We start from the raw sequence: 25,536 nt of genomic DNA, 5'->3' as shown, positions 1-25,536 counted from the left end.
TTGATAATTAAAAGCAATTATTAAATTGCTTTCAATTATTGCTTTAATAATTGTCTTCAATTATTGCATTGCTTTAAATATATGCCAAGCTCAAAATATATGCTGTGTGGAATGATTTATGTTAATATTTAAAAGAAATCATTTAATTTTAAACTGGCAATGAATGTCATCGCGTTGATTATATGTAATTAATGTTAATATTTTTTCAATCAATATAAATTTTTCAATCACTAATAATTTTTTTAATCTTTAAAAGTGGCAATATATTGGCGAAATAAATTAATATTATTATAGTAACGTTAATGTGACTTGAAAAAAAAGTGTGTGTAATAGTTAATTATACATGTATCTAAATGTATTTTTATTTTATTTTTTTATTACATAAATCTCCACGGTGCAGTTTTAATGTTTTTTACAATGTTTCAATTATTTTGATTACATATATTACCATGTAATTTAAATTCGAGAGAAGGAACATTTATAAAATTAATATTTCAGTCAATAAGCGCGAGTTTTGATTATACCAAAATTCATTATATTATTAGAAGATTGTATTAACGTAGATTTCTATTTAATTTTATATGGATTTTTGTTTGATTTTACACTCGTTTTTTCCTACCTAGTAGGATATGTCGTAAAATATAATCTAAATGCGAGAATAAATTAATGAGATTCATGCAACAGACTCCTCTCAAGGAAAATATCATAAAAAAACCTCTAGCTCGAAAGATCGCAAATTCGAAAGCTAGCGATATTTCGAAGCAATCAAAACATTCAAACAATCTATCTCTGATTGTCAACAGCAAAATCACTCAATATCATCCACAATATCACCTACAATGAGTCCTTTGTCCTCTGTCGCAGAGTTGAGTTGAATCGATTATAAAAAAAAAGACGCGACGATTCCTTATTGAATTCCCTAATTTCGTCGATTCTTCGGGGACGAGGAGGTCTCTCCGTTTAAACGGAGGACGGCGAATGCGCTGGCGAACGGAAAATCCCGGTGAAAAGGATACTACGATCGTGTTTGTTGTAGATCAGATAAACGAACGGGTGATTGGCGTTGAAGATGGCGGGCTCGGTGGGTCGGCTAGAGCGGAAGGTGAAGATCGCGGTGGCTGCGGCCGCGGTGGTGCCTTCCTCGGTGACCTCGATGCGGGCGCGATGAACGGCATCGCCAAGGTGCAGGCTCGGCTGGCCATCGGCGACGAAACCGCGCAAATCGGCCGCTCCGGGTGTCAGCAGTTCTCCGGCGCCCAAGGCGTGCAACAGTTGACCGAGCTGCAGCTCCCGTTCTAGCTCGAAGCGCGGTAGGTTAATCTCGACTTCCCGTGGCGGCATCCCGTCGTCCAGCAGCTGACGGAGCTCCCGGGAACCCTTCTCGGTCGCCAGTCGTTCCACTAACTGACGAATACCGTCCTGCGGCTCGGAATCCTGGGAAAGGGTCCGTGCGGTGGAGAACGGCGGCAGGAGCACGAACATCGATATCTCGTCGCCCTTGTAAGGTAGCTCCAAAATATACGCGCCTAGCTCCTCTGAGACGACTGAAACGAGAAATATTAATTTTAAGATTAGAAAAAAATTCAGAAATATCAGAATAGATTAAGGGCTCAGTCTACTTTATAACACAGTATAAAAAGTTTATGATTTTTAAGAATCTTTTTTTGTAGATTAGAAATTGATTTTTTTTAACGTTTTACATATATTTTTATTGATGTTTAAGCAGTATGACAGTATTTTTAAATCTTGAATACGTTTATAAATGAAATTTAAATTTATTGCATTAATAACATTTTCTCACCGTGATTAAAGTTTCCCTTCTGGCGCATAAAAGTAACGACAGAGTTTTGCGCGCCGGAAGCATAGAAGATATCGCGTTTAGAATTCTTGGGATCGAAGCGCTGGGCCCACAGGCCTTTAAAATAAACCGCGTTCGCCAGAACCAGATCCGTATCCTCGGTGATGCTGCTGGGCGGCAAAAGATCGCGGATATGGCCCTTCGTTATGTTACTGACCCAATCGTTGATACGATTCCGCACTTCGCCAGGATTTGTACGGAAATCGGTCACTTGCAACTGATCGTCGAAGAAGTCAAGCATACATTCGCGCAGCTTCCTGGAATTCGTGATCCAAAATCTGTTGGCGACTCTATATTCGTAATCCGTGGACCCGTTCTGTAATAAAAAACATGAGGAATGAGAAAATTGTCGGTATGCAAAGTTCCTCAGATGGATCTTCGCAAGAACTCACTTTAGCAAAAAAGATATTTTTAAATTTTCAAAAAATAATAAATTTCTAAAAATATTACTTCTTTCAAAACTATTCAGTTATTTTACACTCGAATTTATTTATTTAATCATTTATTAATTTTCAATATATCCATTAATTCAATTCATGATATTTACAACAATAGTTTAATTTTCGTCGCGTCTTATTAAAATCTCACATCATTCAATCTCGTCGATTCGATTGAGGATCAAATATTTCGCTGCAATCCCAAAGTCGTCCAAGGATTTCTGCCGCATATTTAGAGCCTTGGGGATCCGGAGGTGTTGATGTAACGATAAATCGCGCACGATTCGCCTTGACATACCTTCGGCGAAGTAAATCGCGTGGCGGATAATTACGCAATCGGAGAGATGCCGGAATCACTCACCTGGGAACGCAGTTGATTGAGTGATCTCTCAAAAGCGTAATAACGTTGTACATCGATCTTGGATAGCTGATCGGGAATACGAAGGGCTTGTTTGAGGGAATTCTCGGTAGTACCGCGGGCTCCGAAGTACGCTAGACTTAAGGCATGGTGTATGCTGTGTGGGCTGAAGAAGAGGTTGTCCTTCGTCTCGATCAGCGCGGCCTTCTTCAGGCTGTCGAGCGCGAAGTCGAAACGGGCGTTTGTCAGCGATATCTTGGACGTCGGGTCCATCAGTGCGGGAACATCATTTCCCGTTAGACACTGCGCTGATATCATGCCGATTGCCAGCGATAGCGGCAGTATCGTCTGAAAGACAGGAGAAATGATATAAAAAATATTGAAAATTAAAATATTAAAAAAATATTTTAATATTTATATACATGTTAAATATTACAAAATATTTTTATATAATTTTATTATACATAAAATTTAAGCGCTTTGTTTTTCTCCACGTTTCTTGGAAATCTTGTAAATATATTATATCTGTAAATATATATTCATAATACATTAATACATAATACATATTCATATTCATAATATTCATAATACATAAAGGTATGCTTTGAGATAAAAGAGAAATGAAGAAAGGTAGGGGGGAATAAAAATTGATATTTAGATATGTAAATTTTTCTGATTTTCGCGATTAATTTCTTATTCGACCGCTATTCGTCGATTTATTCATTGTGGGTTGTGGAAAGATTAGGAAAGGATATTCCGCGTGTATAAAGGCGGCTGACATCATTCCCTCGCTCGAGTATGCGTGATCGGGAGAAAAAAAAACTTTCTCACTCGACAGAGAAAGCGGATATGGAATCACACGTTTGATGCGAAACATGAGACAGCTCGGGAAGAAATGTGGGCCGCAGATTTTTTTTTTTTTTGCAACGCGGTTTGTCAGGCAACAATAGCCTTTATACTAATTTATGCAGGTTTCTAGATCACGTGTCTCGCAATCATTATATATCGAGAGATCAATCGTAACTGACTGCATAATCCTTTTGATTCGAATACAGCCTCGTCATTCAAAGAACAAGGACTCGTTCAAGGATTTAAATTTCAGATTTGCATCTCAATTTTCTAGAAATAAATGGCAGAATTATATATCTCTTCTCTTCACGCGATTGCGTATCGTCCGGTATGCGTTTTAGGATCTCTATTATTCGAAAAGTGATGCAAGTGCGCGGGGATTTCCTTCACAATTTCCTTTCTCGGGCCGGCACTTTCGGTCCTGCACAAAGCGTGCGGCAAAATTGCGGTCGGATCGGAAATCGGGGGCCAGGAACGAGAGAAAGTAGCCAACGCGGTGTGTGACATCATAGGGCATCCGGCTTTCTTGACTGAAATTAACGCGTGACGGAGGCTCGCGTGACGAAGGTGGTATTTTCGCGTAAAGATAGAGTCGTCGCAATCACAGGCAACACGAAATCTGTACTCGACGTAAAGTGGCAATTAATGGGCAACGGTATGTAGCGTAATTACTGATGGCATCATAAGCAACGGGGTCATCGTGAAAATTTTCTTCACTTCCTCAAACTAGGAAACTAGGATTGAAATTAAAATAAAAATCGGAATGCGTTTGTCGAAATTGAAACTAGAATTGAAATAATATTAATCGGTCGAAATGAAAAATAAAATTAAAAATAGAATAAAAAAAATTGGGTTAATTAAAAGTAAAACGTAGATGCAAAAAAAAAAAATCCGTCCAAATTAAAATTAAAGCTCGATCTAAAATTCGATTAGAAGAAATAAGTTTAAGTTAAAATTAAAAAATTTAAATGAATTTTAAATAAAGATCTATTTCTGAAAATGAAAGTTGGATTCTTCGTTCGTATATCGCTCTTGTTTACATGGCGATCACGTAGCGTGTACGATTCATGACAAACGTGAAGTAGTCATTGCCCGTTTCATTCTTGGAAGCGAATGCAGCGACTCTTTTTCTTTTTCTTTTTTTTTATGAACGATTAAACAGCTCAAGATAATCGCTCATGACGTAAGAACTTATGAATGGGAAATTCCCTGAAAACCTTTTTTTTTTCTCTCTACAAGCATCTCAAGGCATGAAAATTTTGTAAAATAATTGCAGATGTGGTTCGATTAACTCGTTAAAAGCCACAAGTACAATAGAAAAATTGCAGTTAATGAGTTAATGAATTGAAGCTTCTATTATTAACTCAACAAAAAATAACGTCCACGTGAGATTGACAGTGATATTTAACGTTAAACATATACAAAGACGAATAGCTGTTGATGGATTTTGTCCTCTGATGATATCAGCGTGTGTTTGTAATAAAATTATCCAGTGTTTCACAATAATTACGCTATATCGAATATATGATATTAATGCATTGTGTATTACGATGCTATTGTGAGTATCGACATTTATTACATAAATCCCGATAACGTTGCTTGAGATAAAACGAAATACAAATAATCAGTGACGATAATTGTTTAGATAGGAGAAAATTTTTTTTTATCGGATATCTCAAGATTATTGCTACAAATTTTTATTTACGAAACTTTCAATTGCATAATTGATTTTACGTTCAAGTGATAAATGTATGCGATGATTATGAATAGATTTAAAATTTATTATATTAAATATAAATTTATATTTTTAATTTTTTAATATATTTTCAGGAAATATATATCCAAAAATTCAAAGATAAAATACAAGTATTTTAATTGAAAAAATATCTCTTTTTTTAAATATATAAAATAAAGTCACTTTTTTAATAAATCCAGAAATTAATTTGCAACAGACTGAGAACGTTCATTTTCAGTCTTTCGATAAGAATTATCGCGGTTGAACTTCTATTGAAGTCAACCGTCAAGAGGTCAGGAAGGAGTACAACAACAATCTATGAAAGGCAATTCCTAATGACGCGAATAATATTCTACCGAATTTCGAAAATCATCTCCTTGTCTCATCCGCGAAATCGCGAAATCACGGCTCGAAACGGGACGGAGTAGAAAAAGCGCGAATAGAACAGACGAAGATAGTAGTACTCACCGTGAGAAATGACATGATTCCACACTCTCTCGGAATTTCAGCGAATAAGGTGATTACAGCGATGTCGATCGATCGATTATTACAAAACGTCCGAGCGACGATCGAGAAGAGGCAGGACTGATGGCTGCGAGCGACCACGAAGAGAAGAAAATGCCAGGCCCCACTCTTTTCCCACTTTGTCACGTTTGGAGAACGTCACGACGTACACAACAAGCAACAAGCAGTGTCCAGGATCGGATTCAATCGAAAAGAGCTAGAACAAATATATTTCAGAAATAAAATTTTACGCATAAATAAAAATTATTTTTTTTCAATTTAATCAAATTTTTAAACGATGTTTATAGAAAAAGCCTTCTTCTCTCTCTTTCAACAAACTATATATTTTTAAATTTTATATGTAATTTAATAAAATATGCAATAAATATGTACGCCACATTTGATATGTAATAAATGTACGCCATGCTTTTACACTGCTTAAATAATTCTTATATAATTTATATTTAACAAAATTAGATCAATTATTTAAACAAAATATATCTATCGAAGCTACTTACATTCTTATGAAAAATCCTCCTTTTTATTTCAGTCAGAGATCTTCCTTTTCGAATTTGACCCTGAAAGCGTTTATACATACGTAAATATTTCTTGGAAATGCCCAGTCGTAATCGTTGTTTATTACTAAAAAATCCCTGTCGTGTCTGTCAATGATCTCACGATATACAGCCATTATTATTGTTCGCAAGTTTTACTTCTGCATGAAAGACAATTTCATCTCAGAAAATTCAAAAGATCTCTTGAAAAGATCCAGCTTTATTTACGCATAAATTTATTTAATAAATGTTGAGAATATGTTGATAAAAAATTTTTCAGAGATTCCACTGTCTTATCTGAAAAAAGTGTAGCAAATTTGCGCAAAATTAATTTATCATAAATCCCATCGCGATTTTAGTCTCAAGTATATCTCATTCGCATATTTCTCCACGCAATCTATAAGAATTAGCCAAGATTCAGACAAGTCAAGTAGCTTAACAAGCAATTAAGTGTTACGTTTAAGGCTCCTGACTCCTTCGCCGCAGCCATATTAGATTATGATGTCAGAAGAATCATTTAAATGCTTGTCTTGGTTTGTTTCGCAGAGATAAAAATTACTGCGATAGTAATTATTTATATAAATTGACAAAGTATGCCGCAAATTTTCTGTATAATGTTATAATTAATTATAATATAGCAATAACAATTATAAATTATGTTTTTAGTATAATTAAATTAGCAAATAAGAGATTTTCAACAAATAAATTCTTTTTTCTTAGGAAAAAAATTTTTGACGCAATATTATATTATTTGTAAAAAATTGAGAAAAATTAATAATAATGACAGAACAATATGTCAATAAAGTAAAATTAGATCTGATTAAATTAGATTATTTTGTTTTGTCATAATAATTTAAAGAAAGAGAGACAAAGAGAGAAAAATAGAAAGACTAATATTTGAGGAAATATATATACTTTGAAAATCTCCTAATTTTATCTGAAGATAAATTATGAGATGAGATCAGAGATCCGAGCGTATACCGATTTATCAGAGAATTTTTAAATAAAGAATGACAAGACATTAAGGTCTTACAAATAACGGTTTCTTACAATTAAACATGTCAACGATTGTAACGACATAATCATATGTTGTCGTATGACTTTTTATGTCACGGCTGTGATCAGAGAATTATTTGAAAAAAATTGCGCGTTCTTTACTATTTAATGCAATTTAATATTTAATTTGAGTAAAATAAATAGTTCTCCTCGCTATTTAATTTTTCGATAATTTTTTTTTCTTTACAACAAGAGTTCTTCTCTTTAATCTACATAATAACGTGAATTAATTTAATATCGCATTTATACGAAATATATTCGTCAATGCGCATACATACGCATATCTATATTCTTTCGAAGCAAATGCGGGAAAATCCCAGTCGCATCATCCACAATGGACCACGTCTTTCGCGTCGGAGAAAAATAAGCTAAAAAGACATCCACTTGTGTAAATTGGATAATAACATAAATAGTAATGCGTCAAGGTGGCATCGGGAAGAATTTCGGAAAATCCGAGGAATGTTTATCATCATATCAGCAATTCGCTTCATCAACTTCGATAATTTGATTCAATATTATATTAATTATTAATTTATTATACATTATATTACATTAACACAGATATTTTTTTACGAGCGTACAATACAAGAAAAATTCAATTAATAAATTCAATACGGTAAAAGATTTTCATATTAAGCAATTTAATAATTAAATTTTTTAAAAAATTAAATAATTTTATTAATTGTAATTATTTAATGACATGTAATTTGATTTTTCCTCCAAAATCTTAACTGAAATCTTTTAATTCAATCTATAATACAATTCCATTAATAAGTTTCGATATAATAAAAATTAATATAATTACTGTCTAATCAAAAAATCTTATTGATGTCGCGCGAGATATAAAGCTCGATGAAAATAAATTTTAATTAGAGAATATGCGCGTGAATCTCTTTCTGGATATCTGGTTCAAATATTATAAAGCGAATTGATAAAGTGAACAAGTCCCGATATTAAATAATCGGTCTATTAATCATCTCGTATTTAAAAACAAATGATCGCTATTATGTGCAAACTATTATCTTCCTCGAGGAGATAAACGAAAAAATGGAATCACAAGATACTCGCAATTTGAAAGTAATGTTTTATCCGAGTGTCAGGTTTTTATTCAACATTATAAAACCACAATTAAAAATACATATTTAAGTATGATTTCCTAAAACGGAGATGTTTCGCGATTGCGATATTATTTCTGCTTTTTTGGCGATGTCATTTGAAGATAAATACAATCAGATCGCATATTCGTATTCTTGTGCAAATACGAATAATCTAATTATCTTTTGTCAGAAAATAATACTAAGTTGATACATTTGTTTTTCTTCAGATAAAATTGAAATTAAACGAAAAGGTAGTTCTTTCACTAAGTTAAACTATTAGTTTACTATTATTTTAAAAAATTCTCTATAATAATTTAATACTGCATATACGATATGTTCAATACTAATATGTCTATTTAAAATTCTCAGGAACAATGCGTCGCGAAAAAACATTGGTCATATAAATAATAAAAATATTTTATAAAAAAATTGCAACTATAACGTAAATAAAATCATTCAACAAGTAAAGAACTAAACAAAATTGTATAAAGAACAATATGTAATTCAAGTTACTGATATAATTGCCAGCTAAGATGCATTTGTTTCAACTACCATCGTGTTCAGACTTGGACGATGTCACGTCACTCGCGTTTCGCATGACAGATAGAGATTTATCGTTGTCGCTAGTCCATATACGAAATCTCTCGCCGCTTCGATAATGTTGCACGATGTTTACGACACCCGTCAGAATGTAAATTGCAGCCAAGACCACGAAGTAACCACCGTAGACGAAGAACTGAAATATGCACAGAATCTCGCGTTATTCGAAAAAACACCATTTCCGCCGCGAAACTCACCTGCTGCTGAATGGTTAACATGAGCTTATTGACAACTATGAACGTCAGCAGACTTTGTGCCAATAGTGCGAAAAACGTGTTCACTCCGAATATCAGGCCGTAACTATCCTCGGATATATATTTGGCGATCTCGAAGCTAAAAACAAACATGCTCTCTGATTCCTTTTTTCTTTACATTCTCATCGAAATGAAAATTTATCTTGGCAAAAAATTCACCTTGCAATAGTAGCCATAGTCTGGTAAATCACGCCAAATATGATATAGCTACCGTATAGATACCAGATGTTGTCGTTGTAAGAAGCTATCACCAATATAACACCTTCCAGAAACGAAAATACGGACAACATTACATCCCCTATTAGGTTCCAGTTTAACTTTATCTTTCCTACACAAAATACGGTCCCTGCACCTGAAAATAAATAAATAAAAAAAAATATGTAAAATAAAATACGGAAAAAAATATTCCATTTAATTTAATTACGTCTTCTAATTTTATCGCTCGATTAATTTTGATAAAGTATTTATTTCAAGCAAATACATACATAAAAGGATATTCAATTTCACTATTCATCATCTGATTTTTATTAATAAATAGTAATTCTTTTTTCAAATTTAAGTTTTTGAAGAAAAAAATAGTTTAAAATTAGTTGGTAGTATTATTAGTAGTATTAAAACTAGAAATAGAACATTTTTCTCTAAAGAAATATTTTATACAATTCGTTAATTGCACAATTAAATATATATTTCTATTTATATCTATATTCCTATATAAATCTATATCTTTATAGTTCTTAATTCGTAATACAGGAATAATTGAGGCAATGATTATCTGTTAAAAATGCTCATCACTATAAAACATGCTGTTCTTATCAATAGCATTCATTAGGTTTATCTCGCGCAGATATCTACGATTCGGGAAACAAAATTAATCGCGCAAGCAGTTATTTGAGATAATATTAACGACGATATAATGATAATGACGATAACATCATTATCATCAAATTACGCAGAATACGCAAATCGCATAAAATTTGTTCACATATTCTAGAATTGCTATGCAATTTAACACGAGAGACAATTGTTTAGAATTATAATTTTTTTATCTTAATTTCGATTTCGATTCGATTCGATTTTAAACTATTTAAATAAGACATTTCAGAGACAATTGAATCTTGTCTCTCTCCCTCTCTCTCTTACCAATAATCGCGTAGAAAAAATCCACCGCACCATTGTATATCGTATCATCCGACTTCACGGCATCTATCCACAACAGTTGCACGTAGCTGCTGATCTGTAGATAACCACAGGTGGCTAGAGCCCACCAAAACGACCATTTGACCACGCGATAATTGATGTAGGCCTGCAAAAAGTGTTTCCACAGCAGCGCGTACGCATTTTTGATCTTGCGAAACAATGGCGTTCTTGATATCGTGAAGCAGCGATTCTTGGCTGGCTCAGTCGTCAATTGATAATCGAACGGCCCTTTATCCTCCTGCTCGCCGTCAGAAATGCTGGTGCGATGGAAATATATCGACTGATTCACGGAAGGCAAGAAGAATGCCCAGATCGTCGCAAAAACATTGGCTGAAAGTATTACATAATTGTAATACTTTTCTACATTAAATAATGATATATTTTATATACATATAAATTAATATCAAATATTCTACATATAATGAACACTATATGTGAAAATTGATAAATAAGAATTTGATGAAAATTTGGTGAGAATTTATAAATTTGATGACTCTTCACAATTATAACACATAAATTATGATTAAATATGTTGTGAAGACTCTGAAAACTTATTTTACATCGGACTTTTTTATAATTCTATATATACCTGAAACAGTTAAATAATTGAGCTGGTGATAATCCAGTAGACCAAAGGAAGCTGTCAATTGCGCTATAATGCCTGACATACTACGACCAAATAGTGTGGCTGCTTTAGTGTGGCTTGTTACTTCCTGATAGTGTGTCTTATCTACTTTGGCATATATATATGTGTAATATGCTACCTCTGTCGAAAAATATAAACCATAAAAAAATTCGAGAATTTGAAATATTAGCACAGTTTTTCCGAATATTATCATGAGGAATGTGACAATGCCGGAGAGACCGCAAAGTATGATGATAGGCTTGTATCTGAGGAGATCTGTGATTAGGAACACAATTATCAATGTTGCTAAGTAACTGTACGTAGAGACAGGATAAATTTCTTGATTTACCTAAAAATATACCATTGATATTATTTAAATTATTTATATTAAGTGAATGCTTAATTACATTGAATATTTTAGAAACTAACTTGCTTATCTGTAAAATTTTTCCATGGTCCAGTCAGATAATTCGTCACAAAAGATTCAGAAGGTCGGAAGTCCTTGAAACACCCAAACATGCAGAGAATACACGAGATCTTGACCCAATGCATGTTGTGTCTGCGAATAATTGTCCTTCACTTAAAATAAATTACAGTTTTTATGTCAAATTTAAGAAAGCTCTCTCAGCCACGTATCTCTGAAAGAGAAATAAATTTCAGATTTAATGTAAGAAATAAGTGACACGTTTCCTTCAATTTAATTATATTTCTTCAAAAAATTATTAAAACAAGAATGAAATATGTTTAATTGTTTAATACATTGTCAGATTTATTTTTCTCCTGTTCTCTTTCAATTGTTCTCCGTATCGAACATTGCTTAGTTATCGATGATGAAACGTAACATCTCGTAATCAGATTCCCTGCATATTTTCCGGAATAGTGTAACACTTAACCTCACCCAACAACATCTCGACGCGCACTCGTGCGCTTTACTGTTCATTCATTCTCGTTCTCGGTCTCGGTTTTCCTCGGCTTCCTTCGATTTCATTCGGCCTCTCATAATCAGAACCGAACGGTATCACGAGATAAAGAACTCCAAAACGCATGCGCAGATCGCGCACGTGACTATTTTGACAGCCACGTGCTTTGATGCAGCGCCTTTTGACATTTATATATAAAATTCCATACATATGTATAAATATATATGGAATATCACAGATAGAATATGTTTACATGTTCTTTTTCTTTTTCAATCCGTTTATGAAAGAAAAATAAGAAAACTAATGGATATTGATTTGTACTACTGAAAAATTTATATTTGATATGCACCCGCAATGTTACTATTAATTTTGAAATGATAATAAATCTCCTTTGTCATTAGCTGTTTTGTGCAAACTAATTAGAGTATAAAGATTATAAAGATTAGATTGTAAAAATTATTTCAGTATTGTTTAATTTCGGGTTATTATTTCTTCCCAATAAGCATAAAGTAATAGTAATATAACATCAATGTTATAATGTTTCACTCAACAATCTATATAAAGTATGTTATATTGCAATTACATTGTAGTTACATCGACCATATGCAACGCACGACGAGTCTTTATTTTTCAAGAGTCAGATTTTTCTACTAATTTTTTTATATGTTACGTATTTATATGTATTGAATTGTATAGATTTTTTCTCCTTAATATTTATAAGTTGCACAGCAATCATATGTGAAAATTGAAAGATGAGTTGTAAGAATAATTAATTTTTATAGATAGTAATTTTAACTATACTGTAAATAAGAAAATAAAATAAATTAAAGTATTTAAAATATCAAATTTGAAGTTTCTATTTGTATTATCTTTCTTATCTGCCTTTCATATTCTTGATATCTCAGAAATTAAATTTGTGTAGTAATCGGTTGGAAGCCAAAAATTAGCCCTGCAGAGCTGCATTCAGAAACGTCACTCGTGTGCACACGTCATTCTATCTTTGTTATGTATCAAAAGTTGAATAAAGATAGAACGATATGTTTCCGAACTCAGTGGAATTTTTTAGCGGATGTGAGTCTCGCATATCCCACCGGACCGGTTTAAGAATGTAACATTTTTATTACATATATATCGAATACGCAATCGCTTTCGCTGTTAATTGTATTTTGCACACACTCTTAAACGTAGTCATTTTTATTATTATATAATATTTTATTACGCATATATCGAGTATATCAGACGAAATCACTTTCGCTCTTAATTACATTTTGCGCACATATAATCATTTTTATTAGTTTTTGGTCCGTATTCAAAACGAGCGCTGTTACATAATACGTGATAACAGTGCTCGGTAGTCTCGGTACCGTGCAAACAATAAATGTCAGCGCGCTAACATTGTTGTAGCGCGTTCTGAATACGGGCCTATATAATATATTGAACGCAATTGTTTTCGCTGTTAACTACATTTTTCACATATGTTCATACGCAGTCATTGTAGCGATTAAATCCAATGTTGGTCCAACATTATTTTTACTTACAGATGCAATGTTAAATGATATTTTATAACGGAAATAAGCTATTTATATTAATAATAATGTTGATATGGACTTTCTTTTATTCCTTGATAATATGTCCCGACGATTAATCAGATTCAAGATCATTAGTAATTTCAATAAAATACGCTATATGAATTGACAATATATAATCAAATTTATTTTTTAATCAAAATCATGATACGAAAGTCGACGATAAATGCGTTTGGACAGTTTTCAGTAGTAGAACTCAACGATCGAGTTGCGCAGATTTATTTTCGAGTAGTACAACTCAACGGTCAATCGCACGTACATTTTTTTCTCTTTTTAATGATATATTCAACAGATAGATTGCTTTTTTTCTTATTATTTCACGCGCTATAGCATATTAAAAACTATTGCGTGCAAATTTACAATAGAATATTAAATAATCGGAATAATAAAATAATTAATATGATTACATATAAAACTTTTTCACGTGTCACGGCTTTAAAGAAAAAGGTCCGTTGGTCGCTCTCCTTTTTCTCTCTGATAAATCTAAGATGGTTGAAATTTAATTATATGCAGTACATCTTTCAACCCACAATAATGATAGCATCGCTATTCTGAGGTGCCAGCTACGCCCCTCCGCCGGATCGTTGGATCTAACAATAGGGGAAGGGGGGATGAGCCGACAACGATGGGGGATGCGAGTTGAACTTCGCGGACAACTTCGTAGATTCCGCTCGTCGGGAGAAGCGCGCGCGCGATTTTCGAGTTCCCGCGACACCTTGGACTAGATGCCAGGACGCGACAGGAAGGAGCCGTTGTTCCCTTTGCCTAGGATCGACGATTAAGGTAAGTCGCTCGTAATCGAGCTTAACAGCATAGAGCGGCTTTTTCATTTTATTAAAATTGCAACGAGATATATAGTCGCGCGAAATTTTTATTTTTCTCACGTATTATAATAGACTCTTGTTTAATTATTAAAAAATTGGAATATTCATAAATTATATAATTCTTTTACAAATTATAGTTGTGAGACGATTATGATCGTGTCTCTTTGGTGTCGCAAAATTTCGATAAACAATAGTGTTCTTTTTAATTTGCTTTTGGAACCGTGATTGAATATCTCGTTTCTTCATCCGAAGATGCGCGTCGTGTCGTGACGAAAATAACGAAGCGAAAGCAAAGGGACAGCAAGACAATATTGTGAATTCGCGGCTTGTGAAAATACGAGCTGGTTGGCGAAAAAGAAAGCATCCCAGAAATGATAATGGACATTATTGACGATTAAAGGCTGTGTAATTAATCTCTAATGACCTGGAAAATAAATCTATAAAGCTTCTTTAAACAATATCACAACAGAATCTTCTTTCGACGAAAGATTACATAATCTTTTTCTGCGGGAATTTTATTTTTTTTTTTTTTTTGTTTTTTATATCATTTTATGTACACACAGTTATTGATTTTTTAATATTATATATATATATATATATATATATATATATATATATATTATATTTTAAACATAATATATCGCATATAAGGGGACACCACGTATTCTGACTTGCCAATTTTGATAAAATATTTTTTATCAAAATTTTGAGTAGTTTTCGTCCAATGATATGAATTTTTTTCTCTGCAAATTCTGAGAAGTGCATCAAATGGCTTTGCAAGGGAATTTTATTAAATTAAAAATACACAAATATGAATTTAAATAAAAATATAGTGATGTCCCCTTGATAATGACGATGCTAAGCATTTATACTTTTAATGATATAACTTGAAATTTTAATTTAAATTCAAATAAAATCTAAATTCTCTCAAGATATAGCAAAAAATGTTTCTTCTCTTTTGTCCTCGTCTCTCTTGCGATGTCATTTCTTTTTGACCAAACCTCGCGAATTTTATTTGAATATCGACAAAGAAGTCGACAACATTGGAGCGATTAAAGGAACACTTAAATGTGTTAGAGGAAAGAGAGAACACGTAGGCGTCCCCGTGGAGGCGTTTTCGTCACGACCCGATACGCTAAAGAGAAAAGAAAAAGACATGACACTTCGACCAGACGCCTCTCGCATCTCGCCGATCGTAAAAAGCACGCGAATCCAAGCCGGATCTTATTGAGTACGAACATCGCGATCGTGGATCGATCTTCGTGATTCTCTGGGTCTCTCGATCGACCGTTTTCTCTCGTCTTGAGAAACGACGTTTCGCCTCGAAAAACGTCGCCGTGGTGCGAGCAATCATCGCTACTTCGCAGTCAGTTTTTATTCAAGGTGTCTGTGAACAATGCCGGATGACACTAAGGCACTTGTTGCCTTACTGACGATCACAACGTAAGCGGTCAATCGTGATCCGCGGATCATCGGGGAGATAATGATTACAGAACAGACCTGGAGCATGATGCTGGACAGCGATGTCACGAGCATCAACGAGTGAGTGATCGCCAATCTTATCTTGTCCGTCGAGTGTGAAATTTGTTCGATCTACGAAAAAATTGAGATACTTTAAGTTACACAACTGATTTTCCTAAAAATTTTTATATGCAATGATTTTATAAATATGATTTATATGTATATTATAAAATTATTTGAATCAAAAATATTTTTTATTATTTAATAATATAAAAATATTTTTATTATTATTATTTAATAATATTATTATTCTATTAACAATATATTTTTGCGAAATATTTGACAAAATTGAATATTCTCGACAAATTTCATGCTATACAACGTTATCTTTGTTCAATCCAATCATCATTCGTTAATTAATCGATTCGTATCACGATATAATCAGGACGAGCATTTCGCCGAGGAAACAATTATGGATCAAGGCGGTGAAGAAACTGACCTCCGAGAGGCTGGGCCGGGAAGGACTGGCGGCGTGGGAAGACCGGAAGTCCAACGCGGATCCCGAGATCGTCACCGAAGCCAAGAACGATGTACAAGTGCCCATCGAGAGAATCGAGAACGCGGAAACGGAACCGGAAGCCGTCGACGGTGTTGGACAGGCTGTGCCCGATGAGGAAGCTCGGACCCAACGCGGTACGAAATCTTCCAGGAAATTCTTGTCATTCTCAAAACCATTCTCATCTATTTCGAAATTAAAAGCTAGCGTTGCATTTCAGATGTCTTCAAGAAGGGGGTGCTGTACAAGGGAATATTCTTGCCCTCGTTAACCAACAGCTTTCACAACAAGCAGCTGGAGACATCCTACCTTCTCTACTCGAATCGACAGAGGCAGAAGTCCCTGATTACGTTGAACATCGTGGACCTCGGCCTGAAAGTGAATAAAAGCAACGAAAAAAAAATTAATAAATACGTGAATCGATCTTATGAAAAAAAATATACAATTAAATAAAATCACATATGGATCCTAGAATCATATAAGATAAATATTTTTCTTTTTTGTCTTAAATCTTGAAAAGAAGATTATCCTAAGTCGCAATTTTATGCTTCACAAATTTAAACTATGCAATATCATATAAAATGGATTCGAATTAAAAGTCTATTTTCTCGTAAATCTTGAAAATAAAAATCGTCCGATTCTCAATAAATTCTAAATCGCTATGCGAAATTTTAGATGATATAATTGATAAAAAAATAAGACAAGAAAGATCTTGGGAATAATGAAGTTTTAATTACGCAATTAAATATTTTATATTTTTAAATATTTAATTGAAACGACTTCTTATCGCTGACGCAGATCACGTTAACAGCGATTTGGCTCTGGCAACGGGACCCACGTAACGGAGGCCTCATCGAGGGCTTGTCATGGGCCGCGTGTTGCATGGCGGCGAATCTGGTGGTGTGCGTGCTCGGCTGGTGGCGTTGCTTTTCTAGCAATCATCTGTACTGGGCCTCGATATTTACTTGGTTATTAATAAATTCTCAAGGTGAGGCCCACGCGACTTGCGCGTTCTGACCTATCGATCCTGATAATTATAAACTCGCAATTATAATTACTCAATTTGGAAATATCGGAAGCAGTCCCCCTTTCGCATCACTTTTCTATCCTTCAATAAAATTATCGATTTGAAAAAGGGGGATTAAAACTTCTTTTTTCTATATTAAAAGATATAAACTAAAGTAAAGCTTTGTTTTTCTCCCCGTTGTTTTCACACTATTCTAATAGCTTTTCACTCGGGGTCGTCAATATTTCGACTCTATCGAATCCATCGTCGTTGAATCGAACGGCGTCGTGCTCTACTGGTCAGCTAAAATCGGGCTGACGGCTGCTCACCGGAGCGTGGAGCAAAGCCAGAGACCGAAACCGGTAACTTTACTAGGCTCAAATTCTGGGCGCGAAAATAATCTCCAAAATATTGCACATCCCTCATCCTAGATCGAACGTGTCATGAAGAGACGAAGACTCAATATCACAAATGATTATCGTGTCCCCAAGATGTCCCTGAAAAAACATGAAAACTCTGAAATTCTCAGGAATATTTTTGATCTCTCTGTTTCTTCTTTTTTCCTTTTCTTGTTTCGCAGGCTTCATAAGCGCCGGTCTGAATTTCATTACGCAGCAGCGGCTCATGTGGTACATACTCTTCGTCGTATACGCGCCATACGCGATGCTGCCTTTGCCCTTACGATGGTGCGTCCTTGCCGGTTACGGAACGGCGCTAACACACATGGTGATGACCGGCATAAGTCTCCTGCCGGATTCTACATATGTGAGAGAACTTGCACCTCTTAGAATTTCCTCATCCAAAATCTCCCTCTTCAAAAACATTTTGTATTAATTTTATTTAAAAATATAAGCAAATTTTTTTACAAAATTTTAATTTGGCTTTAATTATCATTTTACTTATGTTTTCAATTCCAATCATTAGTTGATTGGAAGGTTTCTAAATTAGATTAAACCGTCTTGAAATTTTTCTCGTAGCCGCGTGACGTGGCGTGCATCGTCCGCATGCTGACAACAAACGTGCTATTGTATCTGGCCGTGAACCTGGCCGGCATGTACACCAAGTACCTGACAGATCGGGGACAACGACAGGCCTTCCTCGAGACCCATCGTTCCACGGAAACGCGGCAACGCACGCAGAACGAGAACAATCGACAGGAGAAATTGCTGCTCTCCGGTAAAAAAGCAAAAAAAAATTTGAGAGATTCTGCATTTTACCTAATCTTGCATTTCGCAAGATTACCTAATCAATTTTGCATTTTATTTACCTTATTTTTATTAATTTTTTTACTAAATTATATTTTTATACTTTTCATATGTTAATACGCAGCATATCCTTAGAGAATTTATTCTAGGATAATAAATGTTTCAATCGAGTACTCTTATATTCTACGAAGATATATATATCTAGCAAAAAGTAATCGCGTGATTCTTCAGGTATAAAAAATCAATAGGGGAAAATTATATATCTAATGAATCTAATCATTAATCTGAAAGATATTTTGAAAAGAAACGCGCGATTAAAAAGTAAATAAAGTTTTCGATGGAACAAGGACAGCCTTTGACAAAACATAAACATTCGGTCCACTTAGCGGTCTACTATAAAGCTAGCATGAAATGCAATTAAATTGGAGTATCCGCGACTCGAAGAGACGAAAGCTCCTCTCTCAAGAAGCCATCGAGGAGGAGAGACGCTTTCTCGTCGCAGGATCGTAACTAGGCTGGTGTATTTATGTGCATATTTATTGTAACAGGAGCGCGCGCGGAGCGGGGTGACTCGTGCCGTCACTCGTCCGTGCATAATTTGCTCGGCCGAGTGTCAAAAAGGGTCACTAGACACTCTCTCGGTCGATTGCACCGATTGGACGCACGTTTTTCCGATAGCCTTTTGCGTTATGTCGGCGTTACCCTCCGCCGAGATCCCACCCGATATATCGATCCGCTGCTCCTCGCAGCCTAGACGAAAATACACATCGTCGTCGTACACATTACGCCGGGATTACATAAATACCAACTTCTGACCCACTATCGCTCGCAACTCGTAATTCTCGCCGTATAATTTGTTTGTATTCGCGTTGAATTGATATGATGCCGCGAGGCTCCTTAGTTACACAAAGTTATAAGCCGCGGAAATTGAAGAGCCCTTTTCGAGAATTAAGCTTGAGATGTGTAAACAGCTAGGTGAGCAGCTTCTGTTTTGCTGTTTATAACGGGCTCTTTCACCCATTTCTCTTTTCTATGACAGGTGGAAAATTAGATGAAGAGAGGATTAAACGAGAAAATTTAAGAAGAGAGAATTGTGGCGATTTACAGTAATAATAATATTCTTCCTCGATATTTTCACTGAAAAATTCTCCTATATGTCATCAAAGAATAATAGGGAAAACTGTTTTTATTATATTTTTATAAAGTTATTATTACTATATAAAAGTTAAATAAAATAATAATATAAGTATTCACAGATATTCAAAGTACAAAGCATATTTTTTCGTATCTTAGTCAAAATTAAAAGATATCGAAATAATAACTTTATAATTCTTACTCGATTAAAGTGTTACCTGATTTCGTCGCCAAGGAGATGATCCGCGATATCGCTCGCGAGACGGCACGTGGGGGAACGATATCCTTCACACCGAATCAATTCCATCGGATATACATCCATCGCTATGAGAACGTCAGCATCCTGTTTGCCGACATCAAGGGGTTCACGGGTACGATTCTGAAAAATTTCATTCACAGAATGTCATTTCCTATATCTTCAATCTGACTGGGGAAAAAAAAATACAAATCAGCGATAATTCAAACCATCTTATTTTATTCAAGCTCTCGCGAGTCAGTGCAGCGCCCAGGAGTTGGTCAAGGTGTTGAACGACCTTTTCGCTCGTTTTGACAAACTCTCGGCGGAGAACCATTGTCTGCGAATAAAGCTTCTAGGCGACTGTTACTACTGCATCTCCGGCCTGCCGATCGCTAGGAGCGATCATGCCCATTGTTGCGTCGAAATGGGCTTGCACATGATTAAGGCCATACGGGACGTGAGATTCACCACGAAGGTACTGGGATTTTATCTCACAAATGAAACAAGAGAATCTTCAAATAAAGCTTGAGAGCCAATATCTTTCAAATAAACGTATTATTTAAGAAATACCTGAAAAATGAATATATTTTTAAAATGTTATCTTGGATTTTTAATTCATATTCCTGGCATTTTTTTTAGGTGGATCTGAACATGAGGATAGGGATCCACAGTGGATCGGTGCTGTGCGGGGTCTTGGGGTTGCGAAAGTGGCAGTTCGACGTGTGGTCGTACGACGTCACGTTGGCGAATCATCTCGAAAGCGGAGGAATACCAGGGTAGGCATATAAAAACAAAAACCTCATCATATTACCCAAAAATGTGAATTGTAATATTATAAAGTTAATTTTATTAAGTAAGTAACTGATAAATCTTATTTTTCTTTACGCTTAATTTTATTATATGAGTAATTAATGATGTATTTTTATAAATTATTGAGTTTTCAGTATTTTATTTGTTGTATTATTTCAAAAAAATGAAATTAGAATTTTCCCCCAAAAAATTTAAACGTGAATCTACTTTTCATTCGAAGTCTTTAAAATTCACAAATTCTAGAAACGCGCGGGATTTCTCCTTACAGAAGGGTGCATATTTCCGCCGACACGCTCAAGTGCCTAAACGACGTTTACGAGGTGGAACCCGGCTACGGAAGCGAACGGGATAATTATCTCAAGGACAGGAACGTCGTGACGTACCTCATCAAACAGGTGGAGCCCCTCAAGTCCAGACGAAGACAATCGTCGAAGCCGAAGGTCTGGACGGAGGAAGAGTTAGCCGCAAATAAGAACAAAAAGAGCTTCAAGATGAACAATCCACACACCGCGAACAGCAACGCGACTCCGAATTCCACCGTGGACGATGACATCGGAATCGATTGGACGCCTGAAATCCCATTTGAGAATGTGAGCGTTAACCTGCATTTTGTTCAATTATTGATATAATATAAATATAATATAAGTGAAATAAATAAATGTATGCTTTATAAATGTTTTAATTAGGCTGAATTAAATTAATTGCAATCAAATGTTAATTAATTTATATAATGATATATATTATTTTAATAAAAATTTAAAAATTACCTTTCTATTGAAAATTTTGCAATCGAGATTATTACTTTCTTTAATTTATTCTCGCAGTTGAATACAGCTACGTCAGTGAGTAATTTGGAATCCGAATACCTCGAAGAGGAAAACGGTCAACCGGTCAAACCAAGCAACAAGGCAACTTCGACTACAGTTGAGAAGAAGAACGCCATCGAAACCGCCAGTAATAAACGCATGAGGTTGGCCAATATAAATCCATGGACTTTGCGTTATAACGACGAGAGCATGGAATCCAAGGTGAGTAATCAGTTGCATCAATTATTATTACTAAAAATATACCTGAGTTAATAAAAAGAAACATTATATAAGTTGCATTCCATTCCACAAAGCTGTTATTATTTTAATAATGGATTCTTTGACCGATTTGAGATCGATTTTTTTTTTAATAAAACTAATAAATTTTCATATTGAAAAAAGAGGAAGAAGTATAGGATACTCATTTATTAATTAATTATATCGCAGTTCGACCAATTGCGAGAGGATATGTTCAAGTCCAACATGATATGTTGCTTCGTTATATGGCTTTTCATCGCCGTCTGCCAAGCTATAATCTTGTCTGAGTGAGTAAATAAAGCTGAATTAAAGGCGAATTCAATTTTTATGTGGAGAAAGAAATTTCTTTCTCCACATAAAAAAGAAATAAAACTTATTATATAATCATAAAATAACTTACAATGTATATCATAACAATATTAAAATGTGATTCTTCATTTTGCTTCATCTCGATTGTCGCAGTTGTATTATTCTTCTGATCTCTCTGCTGATAACCACCGTGATCCTGATAGCATCGTCGATCCTGGTAATGGCAGAGGAGTTCAAAGGCATGCCGATGTACCTACAACATACATCGTCCATGCTGGTGCACAACAAGAAGCATCGTACCATCTTTATCTGTGGCGTCATCAGTCTGATGGCATTGACATCTATCATCGGTGTCCTAACGTGTCCTATCACGGTGCGCCCTTACCTCGAAGTGATGGTGCTCAACCGTCAACAAACACTTCTGACGACGACTTCGGCAAATCTGCTTCCATCGCCAGAGAAGTTGACCGCGACCACCTCGAAATCGGTCCAGGATCACTTCATCCTGACATTCCTGGAGGCCGCTCTAAGCGATGAAGCCACCGAAGAACAAAAAACCGCTCTCTCAACCGAAAATAACACCTTGGAAGGAGACTCCAGCAATATCGAATTGAAACTGACGCGGGTGGTGAATGGCAGGGAGACCGGAAAAAGCAGGAAAGAGTTCTTCCGATTTTACAGGTCGGTCTCGTGGCGACAATTAGAACTGATTTATCTATATAGACATTAAATTGAGAGAATTCTGGGAATTCGGAACTTATTTTAAAATTATATAATTTCTTATAATGTTGCGATATTTTTTCGATGTTACCGCAGATACGAACAGCACTATGAGAAGCCAGAAGCCGGGAGCCGACATTATAGACGAGTTGCACGTAAACGCGAAATCCAGAGAAAGATCCTCTCCGTTGCCGATGACGAGAATCAAACTCATCCCTTGACCCTCGAGAATCTCGACGTGTTTGAGGAGACCAGCTGTATCCGGCCAGAGTACATGGTATTCACTTGGATCCTGTGCCTGATTGCGCTTGCCTCGGCCCTGAAACTGTACTACTTGGTGAAAACGGCACTGGCCGCGGCAATCGTCCTGGTGTACGCGGTACTGATTCTCGTCGTGTGCAAAGACATATTCACCGAGGGAGAGAGATACTCTCCCGTGTAAGTCTCTTGGCGTAAACATAATCAATGAAATTTATTTCTCAAATTCAATTCAATAATAGTAATAATAATAATAATAATAATACAAAACTTGTCGACATTTATAAAACACGTACTTCACCAATAATTTTAATCTCTCTTCTAGATCAGCGATATCACTACCGGCGCAGATGCTGACCTTCCTGACAGTTTTCCTCGTGATGGTCACGTATCACGGTAGATTGGTGGAGGTGACTTCGCGTCTTGACTTCCTGTGGAAACAGCAGGCCGAGAGGGAGCTAAGCGACATGATCGAGTCGCGGCATAACAATATGCAACTTTTGAAGAATATTCTACCGGATCACGTGGCACATCACTTCCTTACAGCGGATCGCGCGCCGGAAGTAAGAGCCGAATCTCATCTTGTTTGACATTGATCAGAATCTATCAAAAGAATAATCGGAGATTTTTTTAGATACCCCCTATACTACGTATAGGCAAATATAATAGAATAGACTCTGATTTTAATGACAATTTTATTAATCAAAGGAACTCTACTCACAATCACGTGACAAGGTCGGTGTGATGTTTGCCAGTGTGCCGAACTTTACGGAATTTTACTCGGAGGACGTTAACAAGGGAATGGAATGCATTCGTTTGCTTAACGAAATCATTGGTACGGTATATTAAAATCAGATTATTTTAAAAATCGCAATGTATCTATTTTTTTTTCATTTGACGTTTTTATAATAATCGACGTATAATTTATTTAACATGCAGCTGATTTTGACGAGTTATTGGATGAGACAGCGTTTCAATGCATCGAGAAGATAAAAACAGTCGGCGCCACATATATGGCCGCATCGGGACTAAACCCCAGTCAAACTGTAATATCAAATATAATACATGTTGCGACAATACAATGATAATTGGAAATATTGTCTTCAATTCTAGAATGTATAAGAAAAGGATCTTATTCTTTTTCATCAATTCTTCAAATCTTCTCTTGTCCTTCTAGATAATTTTTCAAAATAAATCCTTATATAAATTATTTTATTTAATTTATATTTATCAGAAATATTTTTTCTCAAAATTTTTATTATAACAGCATGCGTTCTAAGATTAAACCTAGTTTCAAAGAGTTTAATATCCGCTGAAAAGAAAGTTGAGTTTGCAAAGGATTAAAATTTGAATCAACACATGACAGGATTGTGGCGACGACATGGAACATCTATGCAGACTAGTGGACTATGCGGTCGCTATGCGCCACCGTCTCGAGGATGTGAACGTTCACTCGTTTAACAATTTTGATCTGCGAGTTGGCATCAGCTGCGGGCCTCTTGTGGGTGGCGTGATCGGGGCCCGTAAACCCGTCTTCGATATATGGGGCAACACCGTCAATGAGGCTTCAAGAATGGACTCTACCGGTGTGATGGGAAAGATCCAAGTTCCGCACGACATCGCCAGAGTAATAACAATGATTTACCATCTAAAATGGCGATTAGAAATTGGCTTAGATTATTAATCAGTATATTGTGTTACTTTATCGAATGTATACAGTTTTTGGAGTCGAGGGGTTACCAGACGCAGAAACGCGGATTAATCGAAGTAAAGGGAAAGGGCACCATGGAAACATATTTTGTGCTGGGTAAAGCAACCTTACAGCAGGAAGGCACCCCCAGGCACAGGAGCACCTGTCGCAGCCTCGCCGCGGTCGTCTACGGGGTGGTCCAGGCGCGTCGCAAACAAATCAGAAAACAAGCACTGCAGAAAACAAGAACGTAGATCGACAATTAGCGTTAAGTTTCACGATGCGCAATTAGATTGGTGCAAAAGGTCTATCTTTGCTTGACGAATAGGAGTCGAAAAGCTTCAAATCTCAGATAATGAGAGAGAGACCGATATATTTTATATTCCGTCTAAAAAAAAAATGTTTCAACCAAAAATAACATTATCTGTAATTTCAATGATAGAATAATATTGAAAGAGGTTGAGGCAGAGAAACAAAATGACTTCTTTTGCAGCAATCTAATGAGACAAGATCTGGATATTCAGAACATGAGAAAGGATATTTTTCGTCCAATTTCATTTCCGTGTCATTTTGTCACAAGATGTTAAATGTATATAGCACACTTACAATAAATAATCCATCTTATATAAAG

The 25,536-nt window shown here is 35.4% G+C and overlaps 3 protein-coding genes across 7 annotated transcripts; 1 reads left to right on the top strand and 2 right to left on the bottom strand.

Moving 5' to 3' along the window:
• Positions 1-346: 346 nt before the first annotated feature.
• On the bottom strand, positions 347-5,897 carry LOC126856837 (serine protease inhibitor 88Ea-like; the record flags this gene model as incomplete). The annotated part of the gene is made up of 4 exons (XM_050605736.1): positions 347-1,544; positions 1,802-2,174; positions 2,657-3,001; positions 5,706-5,897. Coding segments are annotated over 4 exons (1,494 nt in total), but the record flags the coding sequence as incomplete, so codon positions are not given.
• Positions 5,898-8,357: 2,460 nt separating this feature from the next.
• On the bottom strand, positions 8,358-12,211 carry LOC126856564 (thiamine transporter 1-like). Of its 2 annotated transcripts, none has more exons than XM_050605178.1 (7): positions 11,884-12,211; positions 11,554-11,683; positions 11,089-11,473; positions 10,443-10,829; positions 9,462-9,654; positions 9,246-9,381; positions 8,358-9,184 (listed from the first exon to the last, which is right to left on the bottom strand). In XM_050605178.1, exons 2-7 carry the CDS (start codon positions 11,674-11,676, stop codon positions 8,993-8,995), a joined length of 1,416 nt encoding a protein of 471 aa, XP_050461135.1. In that variant the 5' UTR covers positions 11,677-11,683; positions 11,884-12,211; the 3' UTR covers positions 8,358-8,992. The 2 variants fall into 2 exon arrangements, with proteins under 2 accessions (XP_050461135.1, XP_050461134.1); XM_050605177.1 differs by having other exon boundaries at positions 8,360-9,184; positions 11,554-11,762; positions 11,884-12,207.
• A 1,633-nt stretch (positions 12,212-13,844) lies between these two features.
• On the top strand, positions 13,845-25,535 carry LOC126856557 (adenylyl cyclase 78C). 4 transcript variants are annotated; one of them, XM_050605157.1, is made up of 20 exons: positions 13,845-14,413; positions 15,838-15,996; positions 16,361-16,608; positions 16,692-16,849; positions 17,270-17,459; positions 18,058-18,242; positions 18,455-18,653; positions 20,029-20,187; positions 20,300-20,529; positions 20,694-20,830; positions 21,133-21,454; positions 21,689-21,892; positions 22,118-22,215; positions 22,391-22,918; positions 23,054-23,395; positions 23,541-23,778; positions 23,924-24,050; positions 24,155-24,261; positions 24,582-24,842; positions 24,935-25,535. In XM_050605157.1, exons 2-20 carry the CDS (start codon positions 15,938-15,940, stop codon positions 25,157-25,159), a joined length of 4,017 nt encoding a protein of 1,338 aa, XP_050461114.1. In that variant the 5' UTR covers positions 13,845-14,413; positions 15,838-15,937; the 3' UTR covers positions 25,160-25,535. The 4 variants fall into 4 exon arrangements, with proteins under 4 accessions (XP_050461114.1, XP_050461113.1, XP_050461115.1 ...); XM_050605156.1 differs by having other exon boundaries at positions 15,826-15,996; XM_050605158.1 differs by having other exon boundaries at positions 14,314-14,413; positions 15,948-15,996.
• The last annotated feature ends 1 nt before the right edge of the window (position 25,536 follows it).

Source organism: Cataglyphis hispanica, chromosome 19 (assembly GCF_021464435.1).
Source record: "Cataglyphis hispanica isolate Lineage 1 chromosome 19, ULB_Chis1_1.0, whole genome shotgun sequence".
Lineage (NCBI taxonomy): Eukaryota > Metazoa > Arthropoda > Insecta > Hymenoptera > Formicidae > Cataglyphis > Cataglyphis hispanica.
Note: the sequence above shows the minus strand (reverse complement) of the source record. Positions and strands in the feature narration are given on the sequence as shown.